Source organism: Chanodichthys erythropterus, chromosome 14 (assembly GCF_024489055.1).
Source record: "Chanodichthys erythropterus isolate Z2021 chromosome 14, ASM2448905v1, whole genome shotgun sequence".
NCBI classification, from domain to species: domain Eukaryota; kingdom Metazoa; phylum Chordata; class Actinopteri; order Cypriniformes; family Xenocyprididae; genus Chanodichthys; species Chanodichthys erythropterus.
In genome coordinates, this window is record NC_090234.1 from 31,937,828 (window position 1) to 31,962,932 (window position 25,105).

Sequence of the window (25,105 nt, forward strand, 5' to 3'; positions counted from 1 at the left end):
GCCCGGATTCTTTAGGAGGTATGCATCTCTCCATCCCGAACTTTCACAGCAGCCAGGGGTCGAGATCATTTATGTCAGCCTCACACTGATTGTTCACCAAAAACCTGAACATCTTCAAAGAATGTGTGGCACTTCCTGTGGATATTCTGCTGGAAGCTGAAAGAAACAAAGAGAGAAAGAGAGAAATTTACAGTGTTTCGCAAACACTGATGTTCTCAACATGTTTCATATGTATTCCATATGAAAGAAAGAAAGAAAGAAAGAAAGAAAGAAAGAAAGAAAGAAAGAAAGAAAGAAAGAAAGAAAGAAAGAAAGAAAGAAAGAAAGAAAGAAAGAAAAAGAACAGCTGTTATGATAGTCTGTAATGGGTCTCTTTGGTTAAAAAGACTGGTAAAAGAAAATTTGTGTAGGACTTTGTGTATAACCTTTAATTTCCCATCACAATCTCTGCATGAAAATCTCCATTTCTTTTAATATCTAAGCTTTTCCTGGTCTGGTTATGACCTGTTTAAGATGACCTGAAATGTAATATAAATTTGTTCCTGCAACAGCACATTCATAGGTTCAGTTCCCAGGAAACACACCCTGAGGAAAAAAAAAAAAAAAAAAAAGCCCTAACCTAACGAACCATAACAATTTCTTGGAAGTACCACCTGGGATAATATTTATTTCAATAATACACTTTTTTTTTTTAAAGTGATTTTCAAGTTTTTTATTATAACTTTTTTCTATTTTTAAATTACTTAAATTGTACACTTTCATAATTCAATTAATTAAAGCTTTTCATTAACTCACAAACCTTGCAGTTCCCTCATGGACCCTCAGGGGTTAGCAAACACTTGTTTGGGAAAAGTTTTAATACCTGTAGTTTATGCCAACAAAATTAAATCTATGGCTTAGATAAGGTAGAAATAGCTCCATACTGATTTATTGAATGCATTGTGAAATTAAAATGAAAACAGGTTAAATACTGTAAATATAAAAATAGAATAGAATCCATCTGATTATGGAGACGTTTTGTAACTGCTTCGATAGTACGCTCATTTGAAAAGAATATCCTTTAATGTTTGTCATTACAACAATAGAATCCACAAGTTCAGTAACATCCCCAGATTCCGCTAAAACATAATTCGGTAACTCTTTGGTATGGGGAACACATATTCACTATTAACTATGACTTTTGCCTCAATAAACTCTTAATTCACTGCTTATTAATAGTTAGTAAGGTAGTTGTAGTTTAAGTTTAGGTACACAGTAAAATCCCCAGAGTTAAATCAACTCTGCTCAGAGTACATATGGTCCCTCTCTAAATAGTGTTAAAGTAACACTGAAGCAGAGTTAAAGTTAATGAGATAATTAAGCAATTAATAAGGCTGTGACTGAAGTCAGTTGTAGTTCTTGTGTTTCTCTTCAGCAATTCTGCTTGTTAACAGCAGGTGTTCATCACTAATGCTCAATCGTCACTTAATCACTTAATTATCTCATTAACTTTAACTCTGGTTTAGAGTTATTTTAACACTATTTAGAGATGGACCATATGTACTCTGAGCAGAGTTGATTTAACTCTGGAGATTTTGCTGTGTATTGAGTAGGATTTGGGGATGTAGAATATGGTCATGCAGAATAAGGCATTAATATGTACTTTATAAGCACTAATAAACAGCCAATATGCAAGCTAATAAGCAAATAGTTAAAAGTGAGAATTGTTCCCCATACTAAAGAGTTACCCATAATAATTCTTCCTTTGGCTGAGTTCAGTGATCATAATAGTGTTTTGATGTGTCTGTGTGCGACTATGTGTATCGCTGCAGATACGAAGGAATGCCATTGGGTTCTCTCTCCCCTCTGGCAGCGTCGCTCATTCAATTCTTTTGCCATTACGTTGTCATCAAGCCATTTGGCTGCTCTGGCCTCATAAGTGCGGCACAAGAAAAGAGCTAGTTGATTCAATTAAAGCCATACCAATTCAACTCCACTGAAAGCCAGCCAAGAAGGTTCTTTCAGAGAGAAAGGAGAGGGAGAAAGCGAGGAAGGTAGAGGAAAGCCTTTTATTCCCCCCGTCTCGGATCTGAGTGCACATACGTAATGTCTTCTAGGTAGTCTCAATGCATCTCCCATTGTGAATTTATTAGTAGTGTTTTTTGCTAAAACGGTTTAGCAAATGCACATACTATGAAGCAAAAATGCTTGAGATACTCATGGTCTGTCTGTGCATGTGTTTGTCGCAGGGGCCAGCAGTGGCTGTTTGTCACCGTGAATAGGCTCAGGGTGGTTCACATCATTGGGGCATTGAAGGTGTCTCCTCCCCTGTTGTAAAACAAGGGTGTGTGTCACACGGGGACACAGGAGGCATTGTGCTCGTTGCAGGGGCTACCGTACCACCCAGAGTGTTCCCTAAATCTAATCCCCCCTAACACCTCCCCACGACCCTGTCCGGCCCACGGCCACAACCCCGTCCTGACCACTAACCGAACAGGAGAGCGGGATGGACTGTGAAGGTATAAGTCAGAGGTGGACATTGGGGCTCCGATGCATACGTATATAGAAAGAAAGAAAGTAAGAAAGCGTGGGATGAGATTGAGGCCTGGAAGAGGCGAGGGGGTGTGTCTGTGAGTTTCCCCTAACAAGATAGGTCAATGGGATGATTGATGGCTGCAGAAGTGGGAACAAAACAAGGGGAGGTGATAAAAATCAGAAAAGAGGGGAAAGAATGGAGAGGGAACGAGGGTCTTGTATCCGAGTTAGGGACGTCTGTGCGAGTGTGAGAGCGTGTGGGAATATTTACTGCCCTGCAGAAGTGGGCGGCTCTGACTTGTTGCTAATTAGCGGGGAGGCATCTGAGCTCTGTGTACTGTGGGTGTATGGAAATGGCAAGTATGCAGGGGTAGAAGGAATACGACAGGATATTTGGGCAAAAGAATGGCTACGCTGACCACCTAAGATGACCCCCCCCCCCCACATTCGCATATACATACCTAAAGTTACACTACTTTCCCCGCCCTCTACAAATTGATGTAAATGAGCAGTGTTTTTAAAATAAAGGCAAATAATTTATGGGCAACTGTCAGTTTCCTGAGTCAGAAGCACAGACACACACACACATACCAGCAGGGCTCTTAAACTGAAGAGTTCAGGCTTGTGTTTTTAAGAGGGGTCCCTTGTCATCTGAAGTACTTTGAAGAGGATCTGCAAACTGTCGCAAGCAGGGTCACAGGCAAACAACACATTAGGACGTACATTCATAGGTACAGTATGCCCAACACACAAGCTGTTGCTTATTTACAAGCGTTGACTGCCTTATTTACTTGAAATTACTAGCTTGTTTCTTAGTGCAGTCAACTGGCAACACAGTCTTTTACAACCTGCAGATACATTTTGTTTTTTAGCATTTTGGATGTCAGTGATAAAGTCTCAGTGGTTCTGAAATGAGTCAGAACATTGAAAATCTGGGGCCGTATTCACAAAACATCTTAAGGCTAAAAGTAGCTCCTAAATTGCAGATTTAGGAGAAACTCTTAAAAATAATGGGTGTGTCAGTCCTAATTTTAGGACTCCTGAATTTTTGCTCTCAGAGTATTTCACAAAGCATTTTAGCGCTAAAACTAGCTCCTAAATCTGTGAAGTGTTAGGAGTAGTCAAGAGGACTCCTTAGTCACTAAGACCAAATCACAAACAGTCCTAATCCACCCAAAGACACTGAACATCGAGGCAATAGCGATAGAGCCTTAGTTGCTCAACTTTTTCTTCATAAATGCAATACATTTTGATTTATAGATTTGAATATAGATTCTGAGATGCCAAAAATAAATCTTTAACAAATAAATAAATATTGTCTGATTACCTGTGGCAGTGGTTTTCATGAGTTCACATTTACAAATGATTGAATAGAGTAAAAAAAAAATAATAATAATAATAATAAGCATATTTGGTGTGCTGTCCAAGGGGATTGAGGGCTCCGAGCTTGGAATTTAGCCCAAACCTATATATACCTCCTCTCGAGCTGATTAGAAAGACCGTTTGAATGTGTTTCTCCCAAACTTTGTTTATAAAACGTAATTTGTCGCTTGAATTCTGCATTCTCTTGAGGTGCAGACACCCAAGAGGCAGACAATTAATTGTATATACTTTAATTAGTTTTAATTAGTGACACTTAGCCTACATTTTAAAACCTTTATTAGAATATGGCAACATTTTTATTAAAAATATTTATTTGAATATGGCAACATTTTTATTAAAAATATGGAAACATGACACCTCATTCTACAATATTTCTGTGATTAAATCACTGACTCCTCCCCCATCAGCCAATCACTGTGTGTTTACTCCATAGCAACTAGGTCAACCCCACCCTTACTCTTAGCTTAAGACTTCTCTCTATTCCTTAGTAAAAGTTGGTCTCAGCAGCTTTGTGAATAGGTTTTAAGAGAAAACTCTTAGCTAAGAACTTTTACTGCTATTTAGGAGAACTCTTAGTGGTAAGATAAAATGTTTTGTGAATACGGCCCCTGATCATTATATGTAAAAATAAAAGCCTTCTCTTTAGTGTATTTTTTTTTTAATAAAAACTAATAAATACAAATAAATTACACTTTAATTTGGACAAATCACCTTAGAACAATCTTCCTTTCCATTCTTCTTTTTTAAGCTTCCATGCTTTGTTCTTAATTTCCTTAAATTGCCCTTCTTTTCCTCCAATTTCCATCAAAATTACATTAAAAACAACATTGATTTAATGAAGCTGGACATCAATAATCTCTAAGAACTGATTTAAAATATCAAACAAAAATGATGGCATTAATGGTGTGGTGGTTAAACCTCAGATCTGGAACAGGAAAGCTGCTGGTCTTTCAAAGGAATGAGCCATGAATTATCACCAGAGTTTATTCCAGGTTACTCTAAGGGGCACTGTGCCTGTAGTGTACTCTAAGTTGCATAAACGGGTCTGATAATACGACAAACTTTTTAATACCCTTTACACAGATAGATCTGACACATACCCATGGTACGCCCAAAATTATACACTTCTCAGGGCTGTTTTGCAGAAACTTTTCCTTTATTCTCTTCTCTCAGCAACCCATCTGCTCTTCTTGGCACATTCAATTACATTTCACCTTGAGAAAGAGAGTGAGAAAAGCATCAAGCTCTAGCGAATTGCAACAATTTACGATAAACAAAACCCCCCATTGCTAAAGGGTGCACAGTACTCCACTGCGGAGAACAACAGGTACAAGGGATGCAGGGATGTTGGTTATTACAATAAAAATATGATTATGAGTTGAGGGAAGTTGATGAAACCATATATACACACACATTTTATTTCCTATTATCACATTTTAAACACTGACAGCATTTTATCATACAACGGATTTGAACCTGTTGCTCTAAAACATGCAAACACACTGAACAGTCTCTGAAGTGTCTACCTGTATACATGTATAGACACAAACTCTAATTGGTTTTTCTGCAGGGGAGTCATTTTTCTTCACAGGGTGCTCAAAGTCAACCCTAACCCAGCAAGTAAAGCACGCCAACCCAAAAAAGCCTCTTGTTAGACTTCCCACAACACACTGAGAGACGCATAAGGTCAGCACGCATAACAGTTTTCTACCATGTTTTGGAATGGGTTACAGAGCCAACACCTCACACACTGTCATCAGCGAGTTAACACCCAACTCTCAGTGGTCACGCTTGCCAGGTTGAGTGTTTAACTGACAGGTGGGAATGAGGGAATTGTATATGTGTGTGTGTTTAGCAAGCAATCTATAATGAGGGGGCAGTGTGTGTTTAGGCCTGTAATGAGGTGTGAGAGAGAAGCGAAGACCTTAATAGGCAGCAATTACTGAGTGTGTTGTCATTGAGCGAGTCTATTTGTGTTTCGGTATATATGTGTGTGTGTGTGTGTTTGCATGCCCGTGTTGCAAAGGTTACTTTGACACCTACTCTCTAGTAATTCCAGTAGAGATCATTTGATTGACAGCATATCAAAGACACGGATCCTATTTCAAAACAAACCTTTGCATGCGTGGTTGTGTGTGTATGAGAAAAAAAAATTCTTTAATATAATATATTTTAGTCTTTTAAATTACTCAGGAAATTAATAAATAATATTTTAATATACAAATAATTATATTTAATTGAATATTATATAAAAATAATATATTTAAAAATTCATAATTTAATAAAAAAATAATTATATTTGTTGTTTTGTACCATTTTCACTCTGACTTATTTTTTTAACGAAATATACAACTATTTGTCATGCCATTAAAATGCACTAAAAGCATGAAATCATTAAAACCTTGAGTGTTGATTCAAGAATTTTCCTTGATGCTTTGTGCAAATCGATCATGTTTGTGAAAATCTTGTTAAAAAAAAAAAATACAATAGATTTTTTTCTCATTTAAGTGAATTTGAAGTACATTTGATGTGCCAAGAAGTTTAGTAATATTTGTTGATTGAAACGCATAGGAGCTGGAGTTGCGTCAAAGTTGTTCATGCATGAGTCAGACTCTGGACATAGAAATGTCTGGGGACACAGGTTCAAATCCAGCTTGCATCTTGGCCTGATCCCACTTCCTCTCTCTCTTTCCACTTTAATATTTGTCTAAAGACAAAAAGGCCTTAAACAAAGAATTAAAAAAAAAAAAAAAAAAAAACATGAAGGAAAGTTACACACTACGTCATCTCTCTCCGATGCTCTTTGACTTTTGGATGACCTGGTGATGACCTCCTGGGGACACGCTGGTTTTGGGATAGTCCCCAAGATGACCTCATCAATTAAGATGACGATGAGTTCAACAGCAGTAAGCCACCCCATCGTCATCTTTCTCCCTCTCTTGCTCACTCTGTACATCCTTTGTCTCCATTAGTTTCCATCTCTCTGTGTGCATTCCTTCATTAGACACATCTCTCGTGATCTCTGTCCCTGTTGTCCCTTCTTTGACGTTGTCTCACCCCTTCACCTCAGTTGAACTTCATTTGCCCTCCATTACAGTAGTTTCTCCATTACATTCCTTCTGTAATTTTTCCAAAAACAAAATGATAATCATTTCACTCCATGTCGGAGTGATACATTTATTTGTGCAGACACAGTCGAGTTCAAAAGTCTACACTATTTGCACTATCTGCACTAATCACTAGGTCACTAATCAAATAAATACATTCTGATGTGACTATGTTAACTTTTTACAAAAGGTCATAATGTTTGTGCCTCACAAGATGCTCTTTGGAGAAACTTTTCACTTAAATTGTTCCAATATAATATATATTCATTATATTAATATTATTATAATAATTACAAACATTTTCATAAGTGGACTTTGAACCTCTTTGCATTTGGGGGTGCTGAATATGCATTGGAACAGGGCCTGTCTAATTCAGAGACACGGTAAAGTAAGACATCTCAGCATGTTTGACCATGTGTATGAAGGACGGAAAGAAAAAGAAAAAGAAGACAGAAAAGTGAGAGAAAGAGAACATAGCTCTGATCTCTGATGAATATGTAAATCCTGATAGCGGCCTGCTCTCCAGGGGACCCCCTTCGCCCCTGCTTTCCCACCCCACACAAGAGACGAGGGACCGGGCCGTACTGAAGCTTAGCGGCCCGAGATCTTCACTCCCCGGATGATAATCCCACTGTCCAAAGGCACGGATAACGAGAAGAGGACCATAATCCTATTGTCCCTCTGTGTCACATATGTCGCTTAACACACTGTCTCTCCATCACAAGACTTCATCCAGAGCTGCAACAGATTGGCCCCCTCCAAAATAGTGCTTGTCTTTCTTACTGTCCCTCCCTCTTCCTCCAAACATTTTCCATACATAATAACATAACCCACACAAACCAAGACCCTTCAAAAAGCACACAAAACATCATCTTCACAAACTCCTCAGGCTGGGTTTGTATCAATGTCGCATCTCCATATTGCTTTGTGGGTGGCATGTGGTGGGGTGTGTGTGAGAATATATGCATGTGTATGTGTGGACGTTCCAAGTTAAGATGCACCCCTCGTCTCGCCCGCCTACCTCAGCCCCACAGCGCTTTGTGTCAGAGAGGACCTGTTGGTATCCGCCTTTGTCATTGAGTGTGTATGTCCATGGGCATATGGTTGATCCACCTCCAATAGGTTCATGTAGGCAGAAAACAGCCATTCATACGCCTATTCAGTCAAGCTGCTAGAGACACAGATTACTATGTCATAACACAGAGGGAGGGAGAGAGGGAGGGGTTCGAGTGATAGCGAGAGAGAAGAGCGAGAGAAAGAGAGATTACTTCATAAACTTACTCTGATCTCTATGTGTGTGGCGCTGCGCTAGCAATTGAAAAGACAGCCATTGTCGTTCTTTCAGGCTCGACTTCAAACACCAAAATTTGTTGCACCAACTTTGCCGAACTTGAGAAAAAGAGATGCTGTGTTTGCATGCAAGTCAGCTGTGAATCAAACACCGTAAGGCCTGATAGGTTTGCACAAAAATGCTGAATTGACCCTAGAGAGCGGCGTCAACATTTTGTCTAATATTTATACTCTCTTACGTCAGATTTGTTTTCCAAATTTGAGAAACAAACATGACAAAGGTGTGTGGGATCGATATATCCATTCATAAAACCTAGCATTATCTTCATGTGATAAATTCAAGCGTTTTGTTGTCGAAAAGAGTCGGAAATATGTAGGACGACAGGTTCATTGCTTATTCCTTGGGGAAATCCTATTAAAGCCAAAATGAATAGCAGATACAGTCCTTTCAAGGACAGTCTGTTCAATCGGCGGCCATATTTGCAATGCCTCCGGGCAGCTATTTCGGGCATTCAACACCAAGTCCTGTATATATCTGAATGGTGGAATCCTGAAATCTCAAAAACTGCTTGACGAACTCACAAATAAATAACATATTTCAAATCAGCAACAAAATTTGACATGGACAGTCCCATAAATGTTGTTTCGTATGCTCAAATAGCATTAAAAAAGCTCATTTTTCAGGCTAGATGGGCCAGCACGCATGTGCTAAGCGCCTGTCTCAGGTTTCTATGGGAATCGGAGCTTTAAATGGTAGCTGTAGTGATGCAATGATATTACCAATCAGCGATTGACTCTTTTACTTAGAAGGCGGGACGTATTCTGCCATATTGCGTGTTGCAGTTTGTCATAACTAACAGAAGTGAACCGTCTTTCTATATCTAGTCTTTGTATTTAGTCAATATCCATATACATCGATTCTGACGATTATGGAATTTCAGTCAAATAAATGCTATTTTTGCTGTATAAAAAAACATACAATGTGCATCAAGTGGTTATTTATATAAGCAACTGCACGACTGTAACTGCACTATGGATGTTGTGGGAAAAATTAAAACTTAAGTCACTGTAGAAATGGTTCTCTTTTATACCACGTTTAAAGTTTATGGCCCGCCCAACTCGGAAACTAGGTTATCAAAATTATCTCTGTTTCCCAGTCAAAAATATAACTTGAAAGGCCATTCATGCCCAGTTTCCATCTTGCAGACTTGTGTTTTACGATAATGCCGACAGCACGTGAAGGCAGCATTACCCATGGTGCATTTGGACAACATTAAGACAGCTTTGTGGTAAAGAACTTAACCATCTTCCTAAAATAAATAAATAAAAATACATAGTAAAAAGTTTGTAAAGTGTGTAATTTTTTAAGTTAAAACACTCCTATCCAAGTTATTATGCTGAGACATTTAAAAGTAGTATATTTATAGGTTAATGTTCTTAAATGGCGTAAACTTTAATGTGATAGCTCACAAAAAAATTAAATATTTTGTCATTTACTCACCCTCGAGTCGTTCCAAAACTTGTACGGCTTGATTTCTTCTGTAGAACATAAAATGGGATATTTAGGGGAAAAAAAGAAAGGAAAAAAATATATTCCATACAATTAAAGTCTATTCTTGTTTGAACCTTATACAAAAACCTATTATAACTGTATGTATACATACTGACTTTGTTCCTTGTGGTGCTATTGAAACATTATTCTGCATCCTGATCAGCCTGACACAGCAACACTGTGGAAGAGCCATCTGTTTTCCAACCAACGGCAGGCAGGGAAAGTACTGGGGAAACCTGTTTGAAAACAATCCATTAATTTAGTATTTCTGAATACTGCTGCTGTTAGAGTCACGGACACTTCACACAGTGACAGAAAAAAAATGCCATGGAAAGTTTCTGCTACCTCCACGAATATCCTTGAAGTGTCCCGTTTTCTTTCCAAATCAGTTTTTATATAAAGTTCACTTTCCTGACCTCTGCATTGTCTACTTGTCTAACCGGCTTGTTTGTCTCTCTCTCTCAGGCACAGCACTGTCTGCGTTATTCTCTGCATGTCCATCCTCGATCACCTTTTATGCCCTCCTAGGACAGAAAGCCTCTCCTTCTGACAGCAACGGCCATCACCGTCTCACTTCCTCTCATTCTGATGACCTCTCGTTCTCAGGCCCCAATCACTTGTTCGCCAACAGTGTCAACACTGTCATTAAAGGCACATTGTCCTTATTAATTAATGAGTGCTGTTGTTTTTTCCCTCTCTCCCTCTCTACATACTTATTCGGGCAAATGCGGATTAACATATTCATGAGTCGGCCAGCTTTGCAGCAGCTTGCTCGCGAATGGGGCGGCTCTGTTTAGCCCCTGTGTTTTTGTCTTTCTCCATACCTAACCTCGTTTGCTGGGCAGATCCCTGAACCATTAAAGCTCATGATCCCTTTATGCCAGCGAGACTCAGACAGGAGGGTCGGGTTATGAACCCAAACGTTGCTGTTTCACGCACCAGTGAACACACCCCGGATAATAAGGCTCAAATGCTAAGTGTTACAAACTGATTAAAATGTCTGTGTTACAACTTTATCTAGCCTCAATAAACAATGCTCTTCCACGAGAAACTGCGGCAGCTTTTGATATTGTCCCAGAACTGCTCAAATATTCCCAGCCCTGGTTATTTTGCTGGGTGATCAGACAAAGAAATGTTTATTTGTTTATCGTATGCAGGAACATAAAAAGCATTGTTAACAAGCATTAAATCCCAGACATAATTAAAACTGAATGTTCAAAATGATTATTACAAAAATCTTTACTGCAAACTTAACCTAAAAATCTCTGATGCTTATTTTGCCAGAGTACATTTGATATTTGGATACACAATATATCAGAACCATATCAGTTATCCGTCAATATCAAAGTATTTCTATTTATTTATCAGTAATGGTTGATATTGGATATTTAATTGTACATGCCCATTTGCTCTATTTTTACATTTATTTAAATGACATTTGCCATCATCTAACACTCACTGAAAGTTAATCTTTAAAAATACTAATATTATTTTATAACGGTGTTAAATGTAATCTTTAACGAATCTCAAAATGAATATCCATTTTTAAAACAGTACATTATATTGCTGTGATCCCTCATTCACGTGTAGCATTTCAAATGTTTGATTTTTTTTAGTGTTTTTGACTAAACAGGGCTGTAGCTGGTGTATCCTGGGCCCTGGTGCAGGTTGTTGCTATGGGCCCCCTTGAAACTGTGTTCCAGTTAAAATCGTGGGGCCCCCCTAAGACCAGGGGCCCCTAGAATCAATAGAGTCAACACCTTTCGCCCCGATAGTGACGGCCCTGAAGGCAAATTAACATAGAATAAGCCAATAATTAGCAGCTTACAAGTATCAGCCAGAATTTAATGTTGGTGATTTTCCTTAACATAACGAATGTGGGAAATGAATAGAAATGGTATTCTGCGTGACAATATATCTTGCAAACGTGATAATAAATCTATATTTCTCCAAATGTGAGCAAGCTTCAACTAAGAGCTCTAATGAACTTGTCTAGTGCATTTATGTGAACACAAATAAACCGGAGCAGACATGAGGGAATATGAAAGAACGGAATTATTCTGTTCAAAATAAACATTACAGATTGATTATTTTGCACTTCTGACAAAAATTAAGAAATTAATGTCACCGCAAGCTAAACAGTGGTCAAATATCGAAGCTGGAGCCTTTAATCTTTCTAATGATGCTCAGTTTGTCCCGAACAAGTAAGAATGTTATATTTTAAAGTGCAGACAGTGAATGTTGAACAACAACAATCTGGGGCCGTTGATGATCCCTGAATGCGAGGGGGTTAAACAGTTTTTTCAACTATGCATTTAACAAGTTTTTTCATTTAAATTCCAGATCAAAGCTTTCATTTTAAATTAGCCATAATTTCATAATGTAGTAATTCATTAAAATTAAATTAAATTAATTAAATCTAAATCAGTGTATATCCGAAGAAAACGTATAATGAAAAGTGAAATTATTAAAAAATTGGGAAGGTTTGTATTTAAGTGATTATCTTTTTTCTTTCTTTTAATTTCCTGAGCAGCGAAAGCCCTCTTATTAGCCATTATTGGTTGTGTCCACCACAAAGCCTTGCTAAATGCTAAACATTTACCTTACACACACACAGACTGAATCTGTCTCTCCCTTCAACTCACTGCCCCTGCTTACACATTCACTCATGCACACACATACACAAACTAAAACAGCCTCCATCTCCAACTCTTCGTCTCTTGCCCGTACACACGTGCACACACATTCTCTCTCACACACACAAACACAAGCACAAAACACACAAACTAGCACTCACCAATTTGTAGCCTGCACAGTCACATTGTTTGTTAAGGCTTGCAGTGCAGGCCGCTTCGTTAGCTTGGCCTTTAACGAGCTGCTTAATTGAGCTGTCTAGCGGGCCACCTGTCGCCCTGCACCTCATTAGCATACTAATGCTCCTACATTGTGCTGTAGTGACAGCCAGAGAGTGAGAGAGAGGGAGAATTGAGGGATAAAGTGGGCGGAATGGAGACGGAGATGTTATGATTAACCAATTTTTTACAATTACCAAAAAAAAAAAAAGGATATATTTAGCATTATTAATCTGACAAAAATATGCATATTATCAAACTGGAATTAAAATCTTAATGGCTTTCCCAGATAAGATTTGATTATATTTACCTGTTCCAGGTCTTGCTAAATATTAAAACTTAAATGTAAAGAATACAAATGAAAAACATCTTTACAAAGCATGAAGGTGATACCAAAGAAACAAACAAGATTTATAAGTTAAACGTAATGTGTGCAACCAAACGTGCTGTGTTGAGCAAAGGATACAGCTTTTAAGAGCTAAAATTAATTTGATCACTTATTCATTTTATTACTAGGCTGGATGCAATTGGGGAATGCTAGTGCAATGATCGTGGAAAGGATTAATGGTCTTTTTCACCTTTTTCCTGGCTGCACACAGTTGCTCAAGTGCCTGCTTTCATTCAATTCATGACATGCAGCTGCAGCACCAAAGATCTACCTGCCAGAGAGAGAGAGAAGTGCAGTGTTTTTGTCAATGGTCAAATGGCTTGACAGGTATTGTTGTGCGTGATTGGAGCATTCAGTACAGCCTAGGGCTAAATTTGCCTCTAAACACACTGTAAACTGAAGAGGCCTTTAGACCTCACACATGGACATGTGATTCACACACTTGTTCTGTCACACACAAACTAAACTTCTGAAGACAAGCTCCACACTTGCAGACACTTTTTAGCCCTGACCCTCAGAGGCCGAGTCCCCACCAGATGGAGAGCCGTCCACCTCAACCATTGATGACCGTGAACTTTGACCCGTAACAGGCTGACCACTCACACTGATCGTCTGACAGATACCCACACAAAATACACAATTGCACATACATACATATACCTCTGGCCAAAGGGAAATATTCAGCGGTGAGAGTCTGCCAACGGTTCATTAGATGATGAAGGATTCTTGCTCCCACTTACCCATTGCAGCAGGTGTGAATAATTGCTCCAAAACATCCCAGAGAGACACTTAGCAAAGCAAGACAAACATGATGACACTTACCGAATCTGTTTGAAAGACCAAAAAGTACTCCCTGTTCGCTAAGTAAGCAAGCTAAAAAGCTAAAAGTCCAAGAGTACATTTGCATGTGATCTCCTGCATTTGACATGCACTAATTTGACAGCAGAAAGCTGGCACGGGGAAACCAGCACACAAAAGATGAGAGGCACCACACTGGGCGACCTGCTCTGCTCTTTTTCAGCCCCAGAGAAAAGTGCAAAATACTTTACCTTACTGCGAGAGGACAGAGGCACACATGTCTGATCATGTAAAACACCATTTCATTAACAATAATAATACTAATAGTAATAACAAATAATTTAGTAATAAGTAAATAAATATAAAAAAAATATATATATATATAAAAGATATATAGATATCTTAAATATAGATAATAGACATGTTGAAAACATAATTAACACTTTATTAAACTGTTTTCAAAACCTATAATAATAATAAGAAGATTATAAAATTATTTTAATTAATTATAGAATTGCAGTCAGCTGATCACATCATTCATTGCTGGATACGACTGATCTTTAAAAAAAAAAAAAAAAAAGGAGGAAGGAGGAGGGGAAAAAAAAGAAGAATCGGCCCAGCCGTTGGTAACAACCTTTATATTATACATTCACACCATTGAGAAAGAGGGCAGAAAAAGGCAATGGCCATGGAAAAGAGGTAAGAAAAGAAACTGAAAGGTGAGGGGGTCTTCAGAATGGGGGAAGGCTGTATCTGAAAAGTGGCTGTAGAAATTTAGGGGGGGACAAAGTCACATCCATGCCGCACACGCATTCAATTCTGCCGGTAAATACCAGGTCTGGACAAACCACCATATGCTAATCACCAGAGCATTTACACGTCAAAATCAGCATCCCTGTCCCTTTTGCTCCCAAACTCATTCTTCCTGCTCTTTCTTTCCTCTCTTTCCCCCCTCACCCCTCGTTAATTACCGTATGTCTTTCGCTTTGATAGAGAGTCTCTTGCACGAATTAGTACAATATTGCAGTCCCCTTTAAAGCCCAACCCCCCTCCAGCTCCCCCTTCTTGTTGGATTGGGCCACCTTGTGCACGTATTGGTACCGGGTTTTTCAGTAGAACACTTGTCAGTGGCATGCATATGGAAATGTGAGTCTCCATTTTAGCTGCTAATTCTGCATCCCCTCTAAGGCCCCTTGCTGTGTGCCCCCCACTATCACAACTAGGGGATGCTGGGACCTCATGCTGGGGGCAACAAGGCGTTGTACTATTGAGGGATGGACAGGGGTCAGTGCAGGGGTACACTAACAGACAGGACACGCTTCTCTGGTCAAACACCAGCCCACCCCTATATTCTGGACCTGGAACGGTTCGGCCCGACACTGACCAGCTGTCATATTTAAAAAGCGGTTGAATTGTGGGTTAATATCTGAAAAAAGAACAAAAATATTTATTACTGAACAGACATATAAAACCAGGCTACGTTTTTACAACCAACTCTTTTATGGATCAAACATGATTATTTCTAACAAATGTGTTGTGATTTTTTATTCAGTAGCATAAAACTGAATAATTATCCTTCTTGCGTCTTAAACTGACAAAAAAAAAAAAAAAAAAACTTTAAAAACCTTTCAAATGGGGTAGGATGGGGGAATATGATGTCATGAGAAAAAAATCCCCTTTCATTGTATGGACTAGTACGACCTCACTGTAGTAAAAAAGCCTCTCAAGGAGCATAAGCCAATCAGAATAAGAATAAAAGAGAACACAGAACCTAATCCGCAGCCTGCTATCAAACAGGCCTCTTCTGCATAAGTGTGAGCGGTTGAGAAATGCTCTCTCCGGGCGTACGTGTGTGAAAGCGAAGGTGTTTGTGAGAGAAAGCGAAATGACAAGTGTGGGTGTGTGTGTTAAAGAGAGTGTGTGTGACTGGCATGCTCTTGACCTGCGGCTGTATGCTGCTAATCCTCTGATCAGGATGCCAGGAGGACTGCAGGGCCTCAGGCCTCAGTCCGGCCCCTGATAGACTGGCCCACTCACAATAATACACTGAGACCTCAGCCCATTTACATCCCACAGGCTGTCAGAAACGCTCACACGGTCCACATTTTATCTCAGGACAGATGGAGCCCAAACAACTACAGGAGGAAAGTTACTTATTTCTGTAATATTCCACATAATTGTGTAGTACAAGTAGTGTGTTTATACTCAGTGCAACTAGACCAAGTATACTATGAGTACTCGGATGATGTCCGACTGAAATGTCAAAAAAATTAGTAAAGATGCGGATGTGACCACAACCCAAACTTTACAAATTTGAGCTGAATGCTTAACATCACACCATGTGTGAATTATGGTTAAATATTCAAACTCATGTGTTAAAACAATGACAACACAAACACACAGAACATGCATATGTAAAACAATTTCCCTTAACTAAAAATAACTAATTAGTTTCATGTAGTACAAAAACATTATTTGAGATGATTACTACCCTACTACAGCTTGAGAATGGGAGGAAAGGTAGAATTAATTATGAAAAAAATGTTGAGAATGAAAGTAAAACAAAATGAATGTAATTTTTGATGCCTTAGACCAGTTTGAACCATCTTAAATTCATGATCTGCTTGAATTCTGTTACTGGCACAAATGGGTAAAACTGTAAAATCTGTAAAAACCAACATGAAAGACCTAAAAAAAAAAAAAAAAAAAATCATATTCTGGTCAATGAAACCTTCAAAGCCATTTTTTGACAGTCAACATAAAGAAACCAGTTGTCCGAGAGCGTAGAGAAAGCACCAAGTGAGTGTGTGTTAATGCATAGAAGGGGTGGGGGTGAGGAATCTCAGACTGCCAGGCAAATACTTACCATTTGTCTGTGTAAGAGTGTCTGCAGGCCCCCAAATCCCCACGTTTTGTACGAACAAATTGGCAGAACGCGGGGTCTTGTTTGCCCAGCCTCTTTGGAAGGCTGTGGGAAGTGGGTAGGCTGATGAGAGGTGGGTGGGAGAAATCCCCATCAAAGAGGGCCGTGCCTGGGAACAGAAGAACTAGATTCCCTGGTCTGAGAACTGGCCTCCGTCAGAAATAGTGAAGTCTAAATAACCAGTGGGGAGACTCATCTGCCTGACCTGACCCGAATACAACTGAAAAGAGGGAAACCAGGCCAGATATTGACGCTATCAGATCACAAAACAGCAGAGGCGGCAGTAAGAAAGTATCAGTTTTCACAAGAATATTAAGACACTATCCAACAATGATAATAAGAAGTTTCTTGAGCTCCAAATCAGAAAAAAATAATAATAAAAAAAAAAATATTATATAGATATATAGACAGAAAGTGAGAGAGAAGTTATTTTAAATTGTAATATTTTACATAATATTACTATTTTTTACTATATTTTTGATATATAAAATATATTTAATATATTTTTGATAAAAAAAAAATAAATAAATACAGCCTTGGTAAGTATAGGGGATCTCTTTGAAAATATATTAAAAATTTTAGAATATCGGACTTTATATATATAATGCATTATAAAATCATTTTTAATGCATTAATTATGCCTCGTAATGAACCTTAAAATGCATTATATATAACCAGTTATAATAAATTGTAATATTTATGTTCCACCTTTACAAAGTATAATGCATTAAAACATGACAAACCACCAATTTCAGATGTAACAAGGAATCTGCAAATATTATAATGCATCATAACATGCATTATGAATACATTTATAATGCACAAAGGCTTTAAGTAAAGTTTTACAAAATATCTTACAGACCCCAATCCCTTGAACAGTAGAGAATGTTAAAAGTGACAGCTTAACCCAATGCGTATATACACACATTTTTAAGTCATAGCATATGTTATGACCAAATATAAACAGTTATAATAGGCTTGTGTTTGTGTGCACTGCCTATAAAGTCATACCTGAATAAGATGCGGGTGGGTGCTCAGGAAATGAGTCTGAGTGGGCAGACCATACCATGATGCCATACGATGATCGGTGTCTGTAACTAGTCGTGTGACTAATCCTGTTAGTCTAAACACACACGTTTCCTTTTTTCCCCGCTGCCTTTCTGCCTCTCTTCAGTTTCCGGGACACACTTCTCCCTTCACCATCTGATTTCCTAACCATAGACAATGACTTCAGAAATTAACCATGAACATTTGAACATCTGTACGTCAGATGAAACAAATGTATTAAATGTTATTATAATATATGGTTTATTCTCTTTATGGTAGGAGGGAATGGGTTAAGCTGTTACACTTTTTAAATCATACTTTAGGCAAAGAGAAATAAGATTAATACAGATTGTCTGCTATTGAATTAAATTACGCATCCATAAAAAATAAATGAACAAGAAATGTTCAAAAACATTAAAAAAAAAAAAAAAAAAGATCCTAAACTTGTGAACAGTGATGTACATTCAAATTGCAATTGAGCATCCTGTTTCCAGCTCAATTCAAATTCAGAATTGAAGTGTGATTTAAAAGGCATTCTCAATTTAATATAACTCGATTTTCAGTTAGTACTACACTAAATGACATTACTGCTTTTAAGTACTGACAAATAAATGACTAGTCACTGACACTTTATATTTTTTTTAGAAAATTATTTACTTTATTTTCCATTTTAAACTTCATATTTCAACACACACTGTGTCTAATATATTTAAAGAACACAATGACATGTCACGCTTTAATTGGTGTACTGTATTGATACTCTGAAATCTCAATTTCATTTTTTTTTTTTTTAAACTGATGAGCTTTCCTTCACATGGCAGTTAATTTTAAAAGTTTTCAAAACTGAAAAAAAAAAACAAAAAACAAAAAACAAAAAAAACAGAGCTACAATTAGTTCACGTTTACTTTTCAAAAACAGAGAGCGCCCTCTGCTGGATATTCAACAAAATACTATTTAACACTGTCAGGTAGATTAATGTTTGATTAGTAATGTCTGTCAAGTCTTTCAGTCTTGTCTTGCAAATTACTATAAATAACAGCAAGAAATAGCCTACTTTTTTCATTTATGCAGTCTGATACAGATCCTATATGAGCGACAACGTACTGAACATGAAGATACTGAACTTTTACTTCCCGCTGAGCTTTAGGACATCTCTCACCATAGCACCAATCCCATCAAAAATGAAGTGCAACTTTGTTTCACACATGAATGCAGGTGTGGTCACCACCTTATTCTTCTGGTCCACATGGGCTTCGTAAGAATGGAAGGTTAAGGTTAATTCAGAAAAACAAAGCTTTCATAACATTAATGAGAAGTAAATTAAATAATAAAAGTCGAAATCATGACATTAAAATGTTTTACTTTAGTCTAATAATTATGACTTTATCTTAGCATGTCATGATTATGACTTTTCATAAAAAAATCATTGGTGACATTGGCGCCATGATAAACTTTTTACATCATTTACTTTTTATCTCAATTACAGTATGTCATAATTTTGAAAATAGAGAAGAGAAGAGAAGAGAAGAGAAGAGAAGAGAAGAGAAGAGAAGAGAAGAGAAGAGAAGAGAAGAGAAGAGAAGAGAAGAGAAGAGAAGAGAAGAATACTCTGTACAGGTAGGATATGGTGACTTCTTTAACAGTATGTTTGGCTCCCAGTGCAGTGATGGCTTGTGTAGTACCGGCATATGGCCACTTCCCACCTTCTTCCTCCTCGTGACCCACCGTCACATCCACACCAGGGAGAACTCTCGCCGCCAGCACTGGAGATATACAGCATAACCTGGTGACCAGAAAACAAAAAGTCAGTGCTTTATAAATGCCTATAAAGTCTGATTTGATTGACAAATTTCATATATTTATTTCAGAGCACTTCATAAGTCCCTGTCCCAAATGGAACCCTAAGGCCCTTGCAGTCTTCCTCCATGACCACAATTTAGTGACGTAACACCTTGTGTCAGTGTGGGCTCAAGTGAGCAACAAGCACACATATCGACTAAAAAGGGGGCGCTCGCGAACACTATTCTGAAAACTAAAATGAAAAATGGGACACCCTAAGACGGTCTTGTGGACTGAACAGATACGTGCATGCAGGGGCCACTATAAGACCATAAGTGCACAAAAATTGTGCCATTTGGGACAGGGCCTTACTTAGAGCACTTGAAGTGCTTGAAGTTTCTGACTTAATATGCATTCCTTATTTTGTTAAACTTTAATAGCCTCGCAGTGCAATCTGGTTCTGTTTTTTTTTGTTTTGTTTTTTAACTTATAAGTATTAAACAAAAAATTTAAACAATTTAAACAAACTTTAGGCCTTTATATGGTCCAGACCTCAGAAATAGAAATTTTACTTAAATTACTTTGAATGACTGCAACAGCTACATTACAAGGTATTTCTATATAACAATAAATTTAATAAATAAAAGCACAAAAAGACCCAAAATCAGTGGTCTATCCACCTTATTATTAACGTAAGAGCGGAGGCAGCTATATGTAAATTGAAAGTTTCTGGCCTTTGGTGTCATCCGCTTCCAGTTATTTTTAGCTGTACAAAACAGCTTGTTAGGTTGTTCTGCATTTTTGTAATTATAAACACACTGGCTTGTAGCGCAAACAGTTTTACCATTTACAGCATTTTGTTATTCTTCTAGTTATTTATCTACAGTGGCATGAAAAAGTATGTGAACCCCTTGCAGAATCTGTGAAAATGAGAATTATTTTAATAAAATAAGAGGGATGATAATTAATGCATGTTATTTTTTGTTTAGTACTGTCCTGAGTAAGATATTTTACATAAAAGATGTTTACATTTAGTTCACAAGACAAAACAATAGCTGAATTTATTAAACCAACCCCATTCATAAGTATGTGAACCATTGATTCTCAATACTGTGTGTGGTTACCTGATGATCCATGACTGTTTTTATGTTTTGTGTTGGTTGTTCATGAGTCTCTTGTTTGTCCAGTTAAAGCAGTTAAACTGAGCTCTGTTCTTCAGAAAAATCCTCCAGCTCCTGCAGATTCATCAGTTTTCAAGCATTTTTGCATATTTGAACCCTTTCCAGTAGTGGCTGTGTTTTCATACTGAGGACAATTGAGGGACTCAAACTTAACTATTAAAAAAGGTTCAAACATTCACTGATGCTCCAGAAGGAAACACGATGCATTAAGAGTGGAGGGGTGAAACTTTTGAATTCAAAGATCAAGGTAAATTGTACTTAATTTTTCTGCCGGGAAACATGCAGGTATCTTCTGTTGGTTCCGAAGGGCAGTACTAAATGAAAAACAATGATATTTAAACAAAATAAGAAAAATTGTAAAATCTTCATCCTGTTCAAAAGTTCTCACCCCTCGGCTCGCCTCTTAATGCATCGTGTTTCCTTCTGGAGCATCAGTGAATGTTTGAACTTTTTTTAATAGTTGTGTTTGAGTTTCTCAGTTGTCCTCAGTATGAAAACACAGATCTCAAAATCCTACACTGCTGGAAAGGGTTCAAATATGCAAAAATGCTTGAAAACTGATGAATCTGCAGGAGCTGGAGGATTTTTCTGAAGAACAGAGCTCAGTTTAACTGCTCAGGACAAACAAGAGACTCATGAACAACCATCACAAAACATAAAAACAGTCATGGATCATCAGGTAACCACACACAGTATTGAGAATCAATGGTTCACATACTTATGAATGGGGTTATTTTAATAAATTCAGCTATTGTTTTGTTTTGTGAACTAAATGCAAACATTCTTTATCATCCCTCTTATTTTATTAAAATAATTCTAATTTTCACAGATTCTGCAAGGGGTTCACATACTTTTTCATGCCACTGTATAGTGGCTAATGAATCAGAAGTCTTGCACATTCAGAGAAAATAGCTTACTTTTGTGTTGTAAAATAAGGTGAATATAAATAGTAATTTATAACGACTTACCCAATTGGCTTTCCTGCTTTATGGAAGTCCTTTAAAACCCGCTCCACGTCCTTATTCACCTTACAGTCCTTCCCATCAACAGCAAATGTTGAACTGATGATGGTAAAGAGGCAGAAGATAATACAGAGAAATAAGGACTACAACAGAAATGTACCTAAATACAAAAAACTGTTTATCAAAAAGTTTAGTATTGGTTTTATCTTTATTTTCTTTAAAAGACAAGTCCAGTTTATCACAAGTCACATAAGTCACAACACTCACAGGTTTTTAGCTGCACCGAAACCTCCAGGGAAGATGACCGCGTCATGATTACTGGCACTCAGTTTTGCCAGGTCAGTGATGTTGCCTCTTGCAATGCGCGCTGATTCTGACAAGACATTCCTATATAAAAAGTTGAGCAAGTTTATGACTTTCCACAACATGTACTCCTAAAGTAACAAAAACACAAAAATGTACAGTTTTGCTAAGGTATATAATGGACTGTTTTGACAGTATAATCCGAGAGGGCACTTTACCTTGACTCAGTCTCCGCTGGCTGACCTTTGCCGTGGTCTATCACATGCATCTGAGATACATCGGGAGCAAACATCTGAACCTCTGCACCTCCCCGACTTAGATGCACAAGGATTCTACACACAAAAGAAAAGAGTTCAAGCAATAGCTCTGATGCAAGACACATTTGGGTTTCACTGAGAGAAAAAAAAAAATCTGAAATAGGACATTAATTGTGACATTTTACAGTAGTAGAGAAATCCTAAAGCAGGAATGTCCAATCCTACTCCCGGAAGGCCACTGTCCTGCAGAGTTTAGCTCCAACCCCAATTAAACAACAGAACCAGCTAATTAAGGTCTTACTAGACATACTAGAAACTTCCAGGCAGGTGTGTTGAGTCAAGTTGGAGCTAAACTCTGCAGGACAGTGGCCCTCCAGGACCGAGTTTGGACACCCCTGTCCTTAAGTCAAACTTAGTATAAAACCCATGCAACAAAAAGACCCACAATAGAATTGTCCTGTTGGTTGTCTGTCCCTTATCAAGCTAGAGATTTTGTGAACCCACTTAATAACTCTAGAAAGAAAAATAGTACAGAGACATAAAAAAATGATTAAGTTACTCACGATGATGCCTCATGAATTTCAGTACCATCATAAACACCACATCCAGACAACACCTAATGAATAAAAGTTAGAACTCAGAACTCTTGTGGACACACTGTAGTAGATCTGCTCATAATAGTGTATTTCCATACTGTCGCAATAATTGCACAATTATGTGCTACAATACATAAAATAAATTACAAAATATATTCATGTATATTATCCTTTAACTATCATAAACACCACATTCAGACAACAACACTCTTGTCGGCATGAGTTTTTGGCAGGAGCTAGAGAGCAGTAAACAAAACAAAAGGCTTTCGGATTACTTAAAACTGATGGGTCATGTGACACTGGCGGCTGGCTCTACTTTCATGTCACCGGGGATTCGAGTCGCTTGCTTTACATTACAAACGCAACTAGCGCCATCGTGCGTCTCATTTATCGACTAGTGAAGGTTAAATGAGAACTTCAGTAACGTTATTAATATTCCTGTGCTATTGTTGCAGTGTTCGTCCTCTGCTCCCGTCGGGGTTTATTTTGAGATAATGAACGTCTGACAGTAACTGTAAATTTCTTTGCCCAGACTAACACAGGGTGACGTGAAGAAGCGTCTCTACCAGAACTGAGAAGGAACTACTTTCAGTGCACAGTTAAACCCCCGCTGAAATGCAGAAAATGTTCATTAAATCTATTAATTTCACACAATACACACAAGGCTACTCTAAAACGGGACACTAAAGCGTGTAAGTAATTTGACACAGAGCGCCAATAACAGTCACGTGCAACACGAGTTTGGGTCTGCATAACTACTTACAACAGCGACTTTTGCGCCACTGCAGTTTGAAGATGCATGAAACTGAGCAGCGGCCGCATATCTGAAGTGCGCAGTACGGAACAGCGAGCGCAGAGCAAACATGGTGCGGAGTGAGAAGGACATGGAGGAATGCACCGAAGAACCACTGCCTTCTTCGGAGTTACTGACGGATGGAAAAACATAGAAACATACCGCCACCTAGAGTTTACTGTGCTAATCCACATGGGCGATCTAAGTCTTATAAATGTGCAACATCAGAGTTTAAATATAATTCTATAAAACTTTATATATATAAAATAAATGCTTTATGCTTAACATTACAGTACAGTCCAAAAGTTTGGAACCACTAAGATTTTTAATGTTTTTAAAAGAAGTTTCGTCTGCTCACCAAGGCTACATTTATTTAATTAAAAATACAGTAAAAAACAGTAATATTTTGAAATATTATTACAATTTAAAATAACTGTTTTCTATTTGAATATATTTCACAAAGTAATTTATTCCTGTGATGGCAAAGCTGAATTTTCAGCATCATTACTCCAGTATTGTGTCACATGATCCTTCAGAAATCATTCTAATATGCTGATCTGCTGCTCAAGAAACATTTAATGTGTACAATTGTACAAAATATTTGTGTACAATATTTTTTTTCAGGATTATTTGATGAATAGAAAGTTCAAAAGAACAGTGTTTATCTGAAATCTAATCTTTTGTAACATTATAAATGTCTTTACTGCCACTTTTGATTGATTTAATACATCCTTGCTGAATAAAAGTATTCATTTCTTTAATTTCTTTTCAAAAAAATAAAAATAAAAATTCTTACTGACCCCAAACTTTTGAACGGTAGTGTATAATGCTACAGAAGCTTTGTATTTCAGATAAACGCTGTTCTTTTGTACTTTCTATTCATCAAGGAATCCTGAAAAAAAAAGTACACAACTGTTTTCAACATTGAAAATAATCATAAATGTTTACTGAGCAGCAAATCAGCATATTAGAATGATTTCTGAAGGATCATGTGACACTGAAGACTGGAGTAACGATGCTGAAAATTCAGCTTTGCATCACAGGAATAAATTACTTTGTCAAATATATTTAAATAGTACACAGTTATTTTAAATTGTAATAATATTTCACAATATTATTGTTTTTTTACTGTATTTTTAATTAAATAAATGTAGCCTTGGTGAGCAGACGAAACTTCTTTTAAAAACATTAAAAATCTTAGTGATTCCAAACTTTTGGACTGTACGTATTAATATACATATACAATCATATATACACACACATACATATATATACATCCACACATAGGCCTATACATATATGTGTGTTTTAATTAACTTTAAAGACATAAATAACCTTTCACCATTTTTTTATTTTAAAGTTACAAAGTGCATTCTTAG

At 37.4% G+C, this 25,105-nt stretch overlaps 1 protein-coding gene across 5 annotated transcripts; it reads right to left on the minus strand.

The window, feature by feature from the left end:
* Nucleotides 1-17,885: 17,885 nt before the first annotated feature.
* gatd3 (glutamine amidotransferase class 1 domain containing 3) lies at nt 17,886-23,842 on the minus strand. Of its 5 annotated transcripts, none has more exons than XM_067408878.1 (8): nt 23,697-23,842; nt 22,901-22,953; nt 22,299-22,412; nt 22,045-22,164; nt 21,784-21,876; nt 19,482-19,638; nt 19,015-19,110; nt 17,886-18,010 (listed from the first exon to the last, which is right to left on the minus strand). In XM_067408878.1, exons 1-8 carry the CDS (start codon nt 23,817-23,819, stop codon nt 17,978-17,980), a joined length of 789 nt encoding a protein of 262 aa, XP_067264979.1. In that variant the 5' UTR covers nt 23,820-23,842; the 3' UTR covers nt 17,886-17,977. The 5 variants fall into 5 exon arrangements, with proteins under 5 accessions (XP_067264979.1, XP_067264976.1, XP_067264980.1 ...); XM_067408875.1 differs by having other exon boundaries at nt 17,886-18,018; nt 18,960-19,110; XM_067408879.1 differs by having other exon boundaries at nt 17,888-18,018.
* Nucleotides 23,843-25,105: the final 1,263 nt, after the last annotated feature.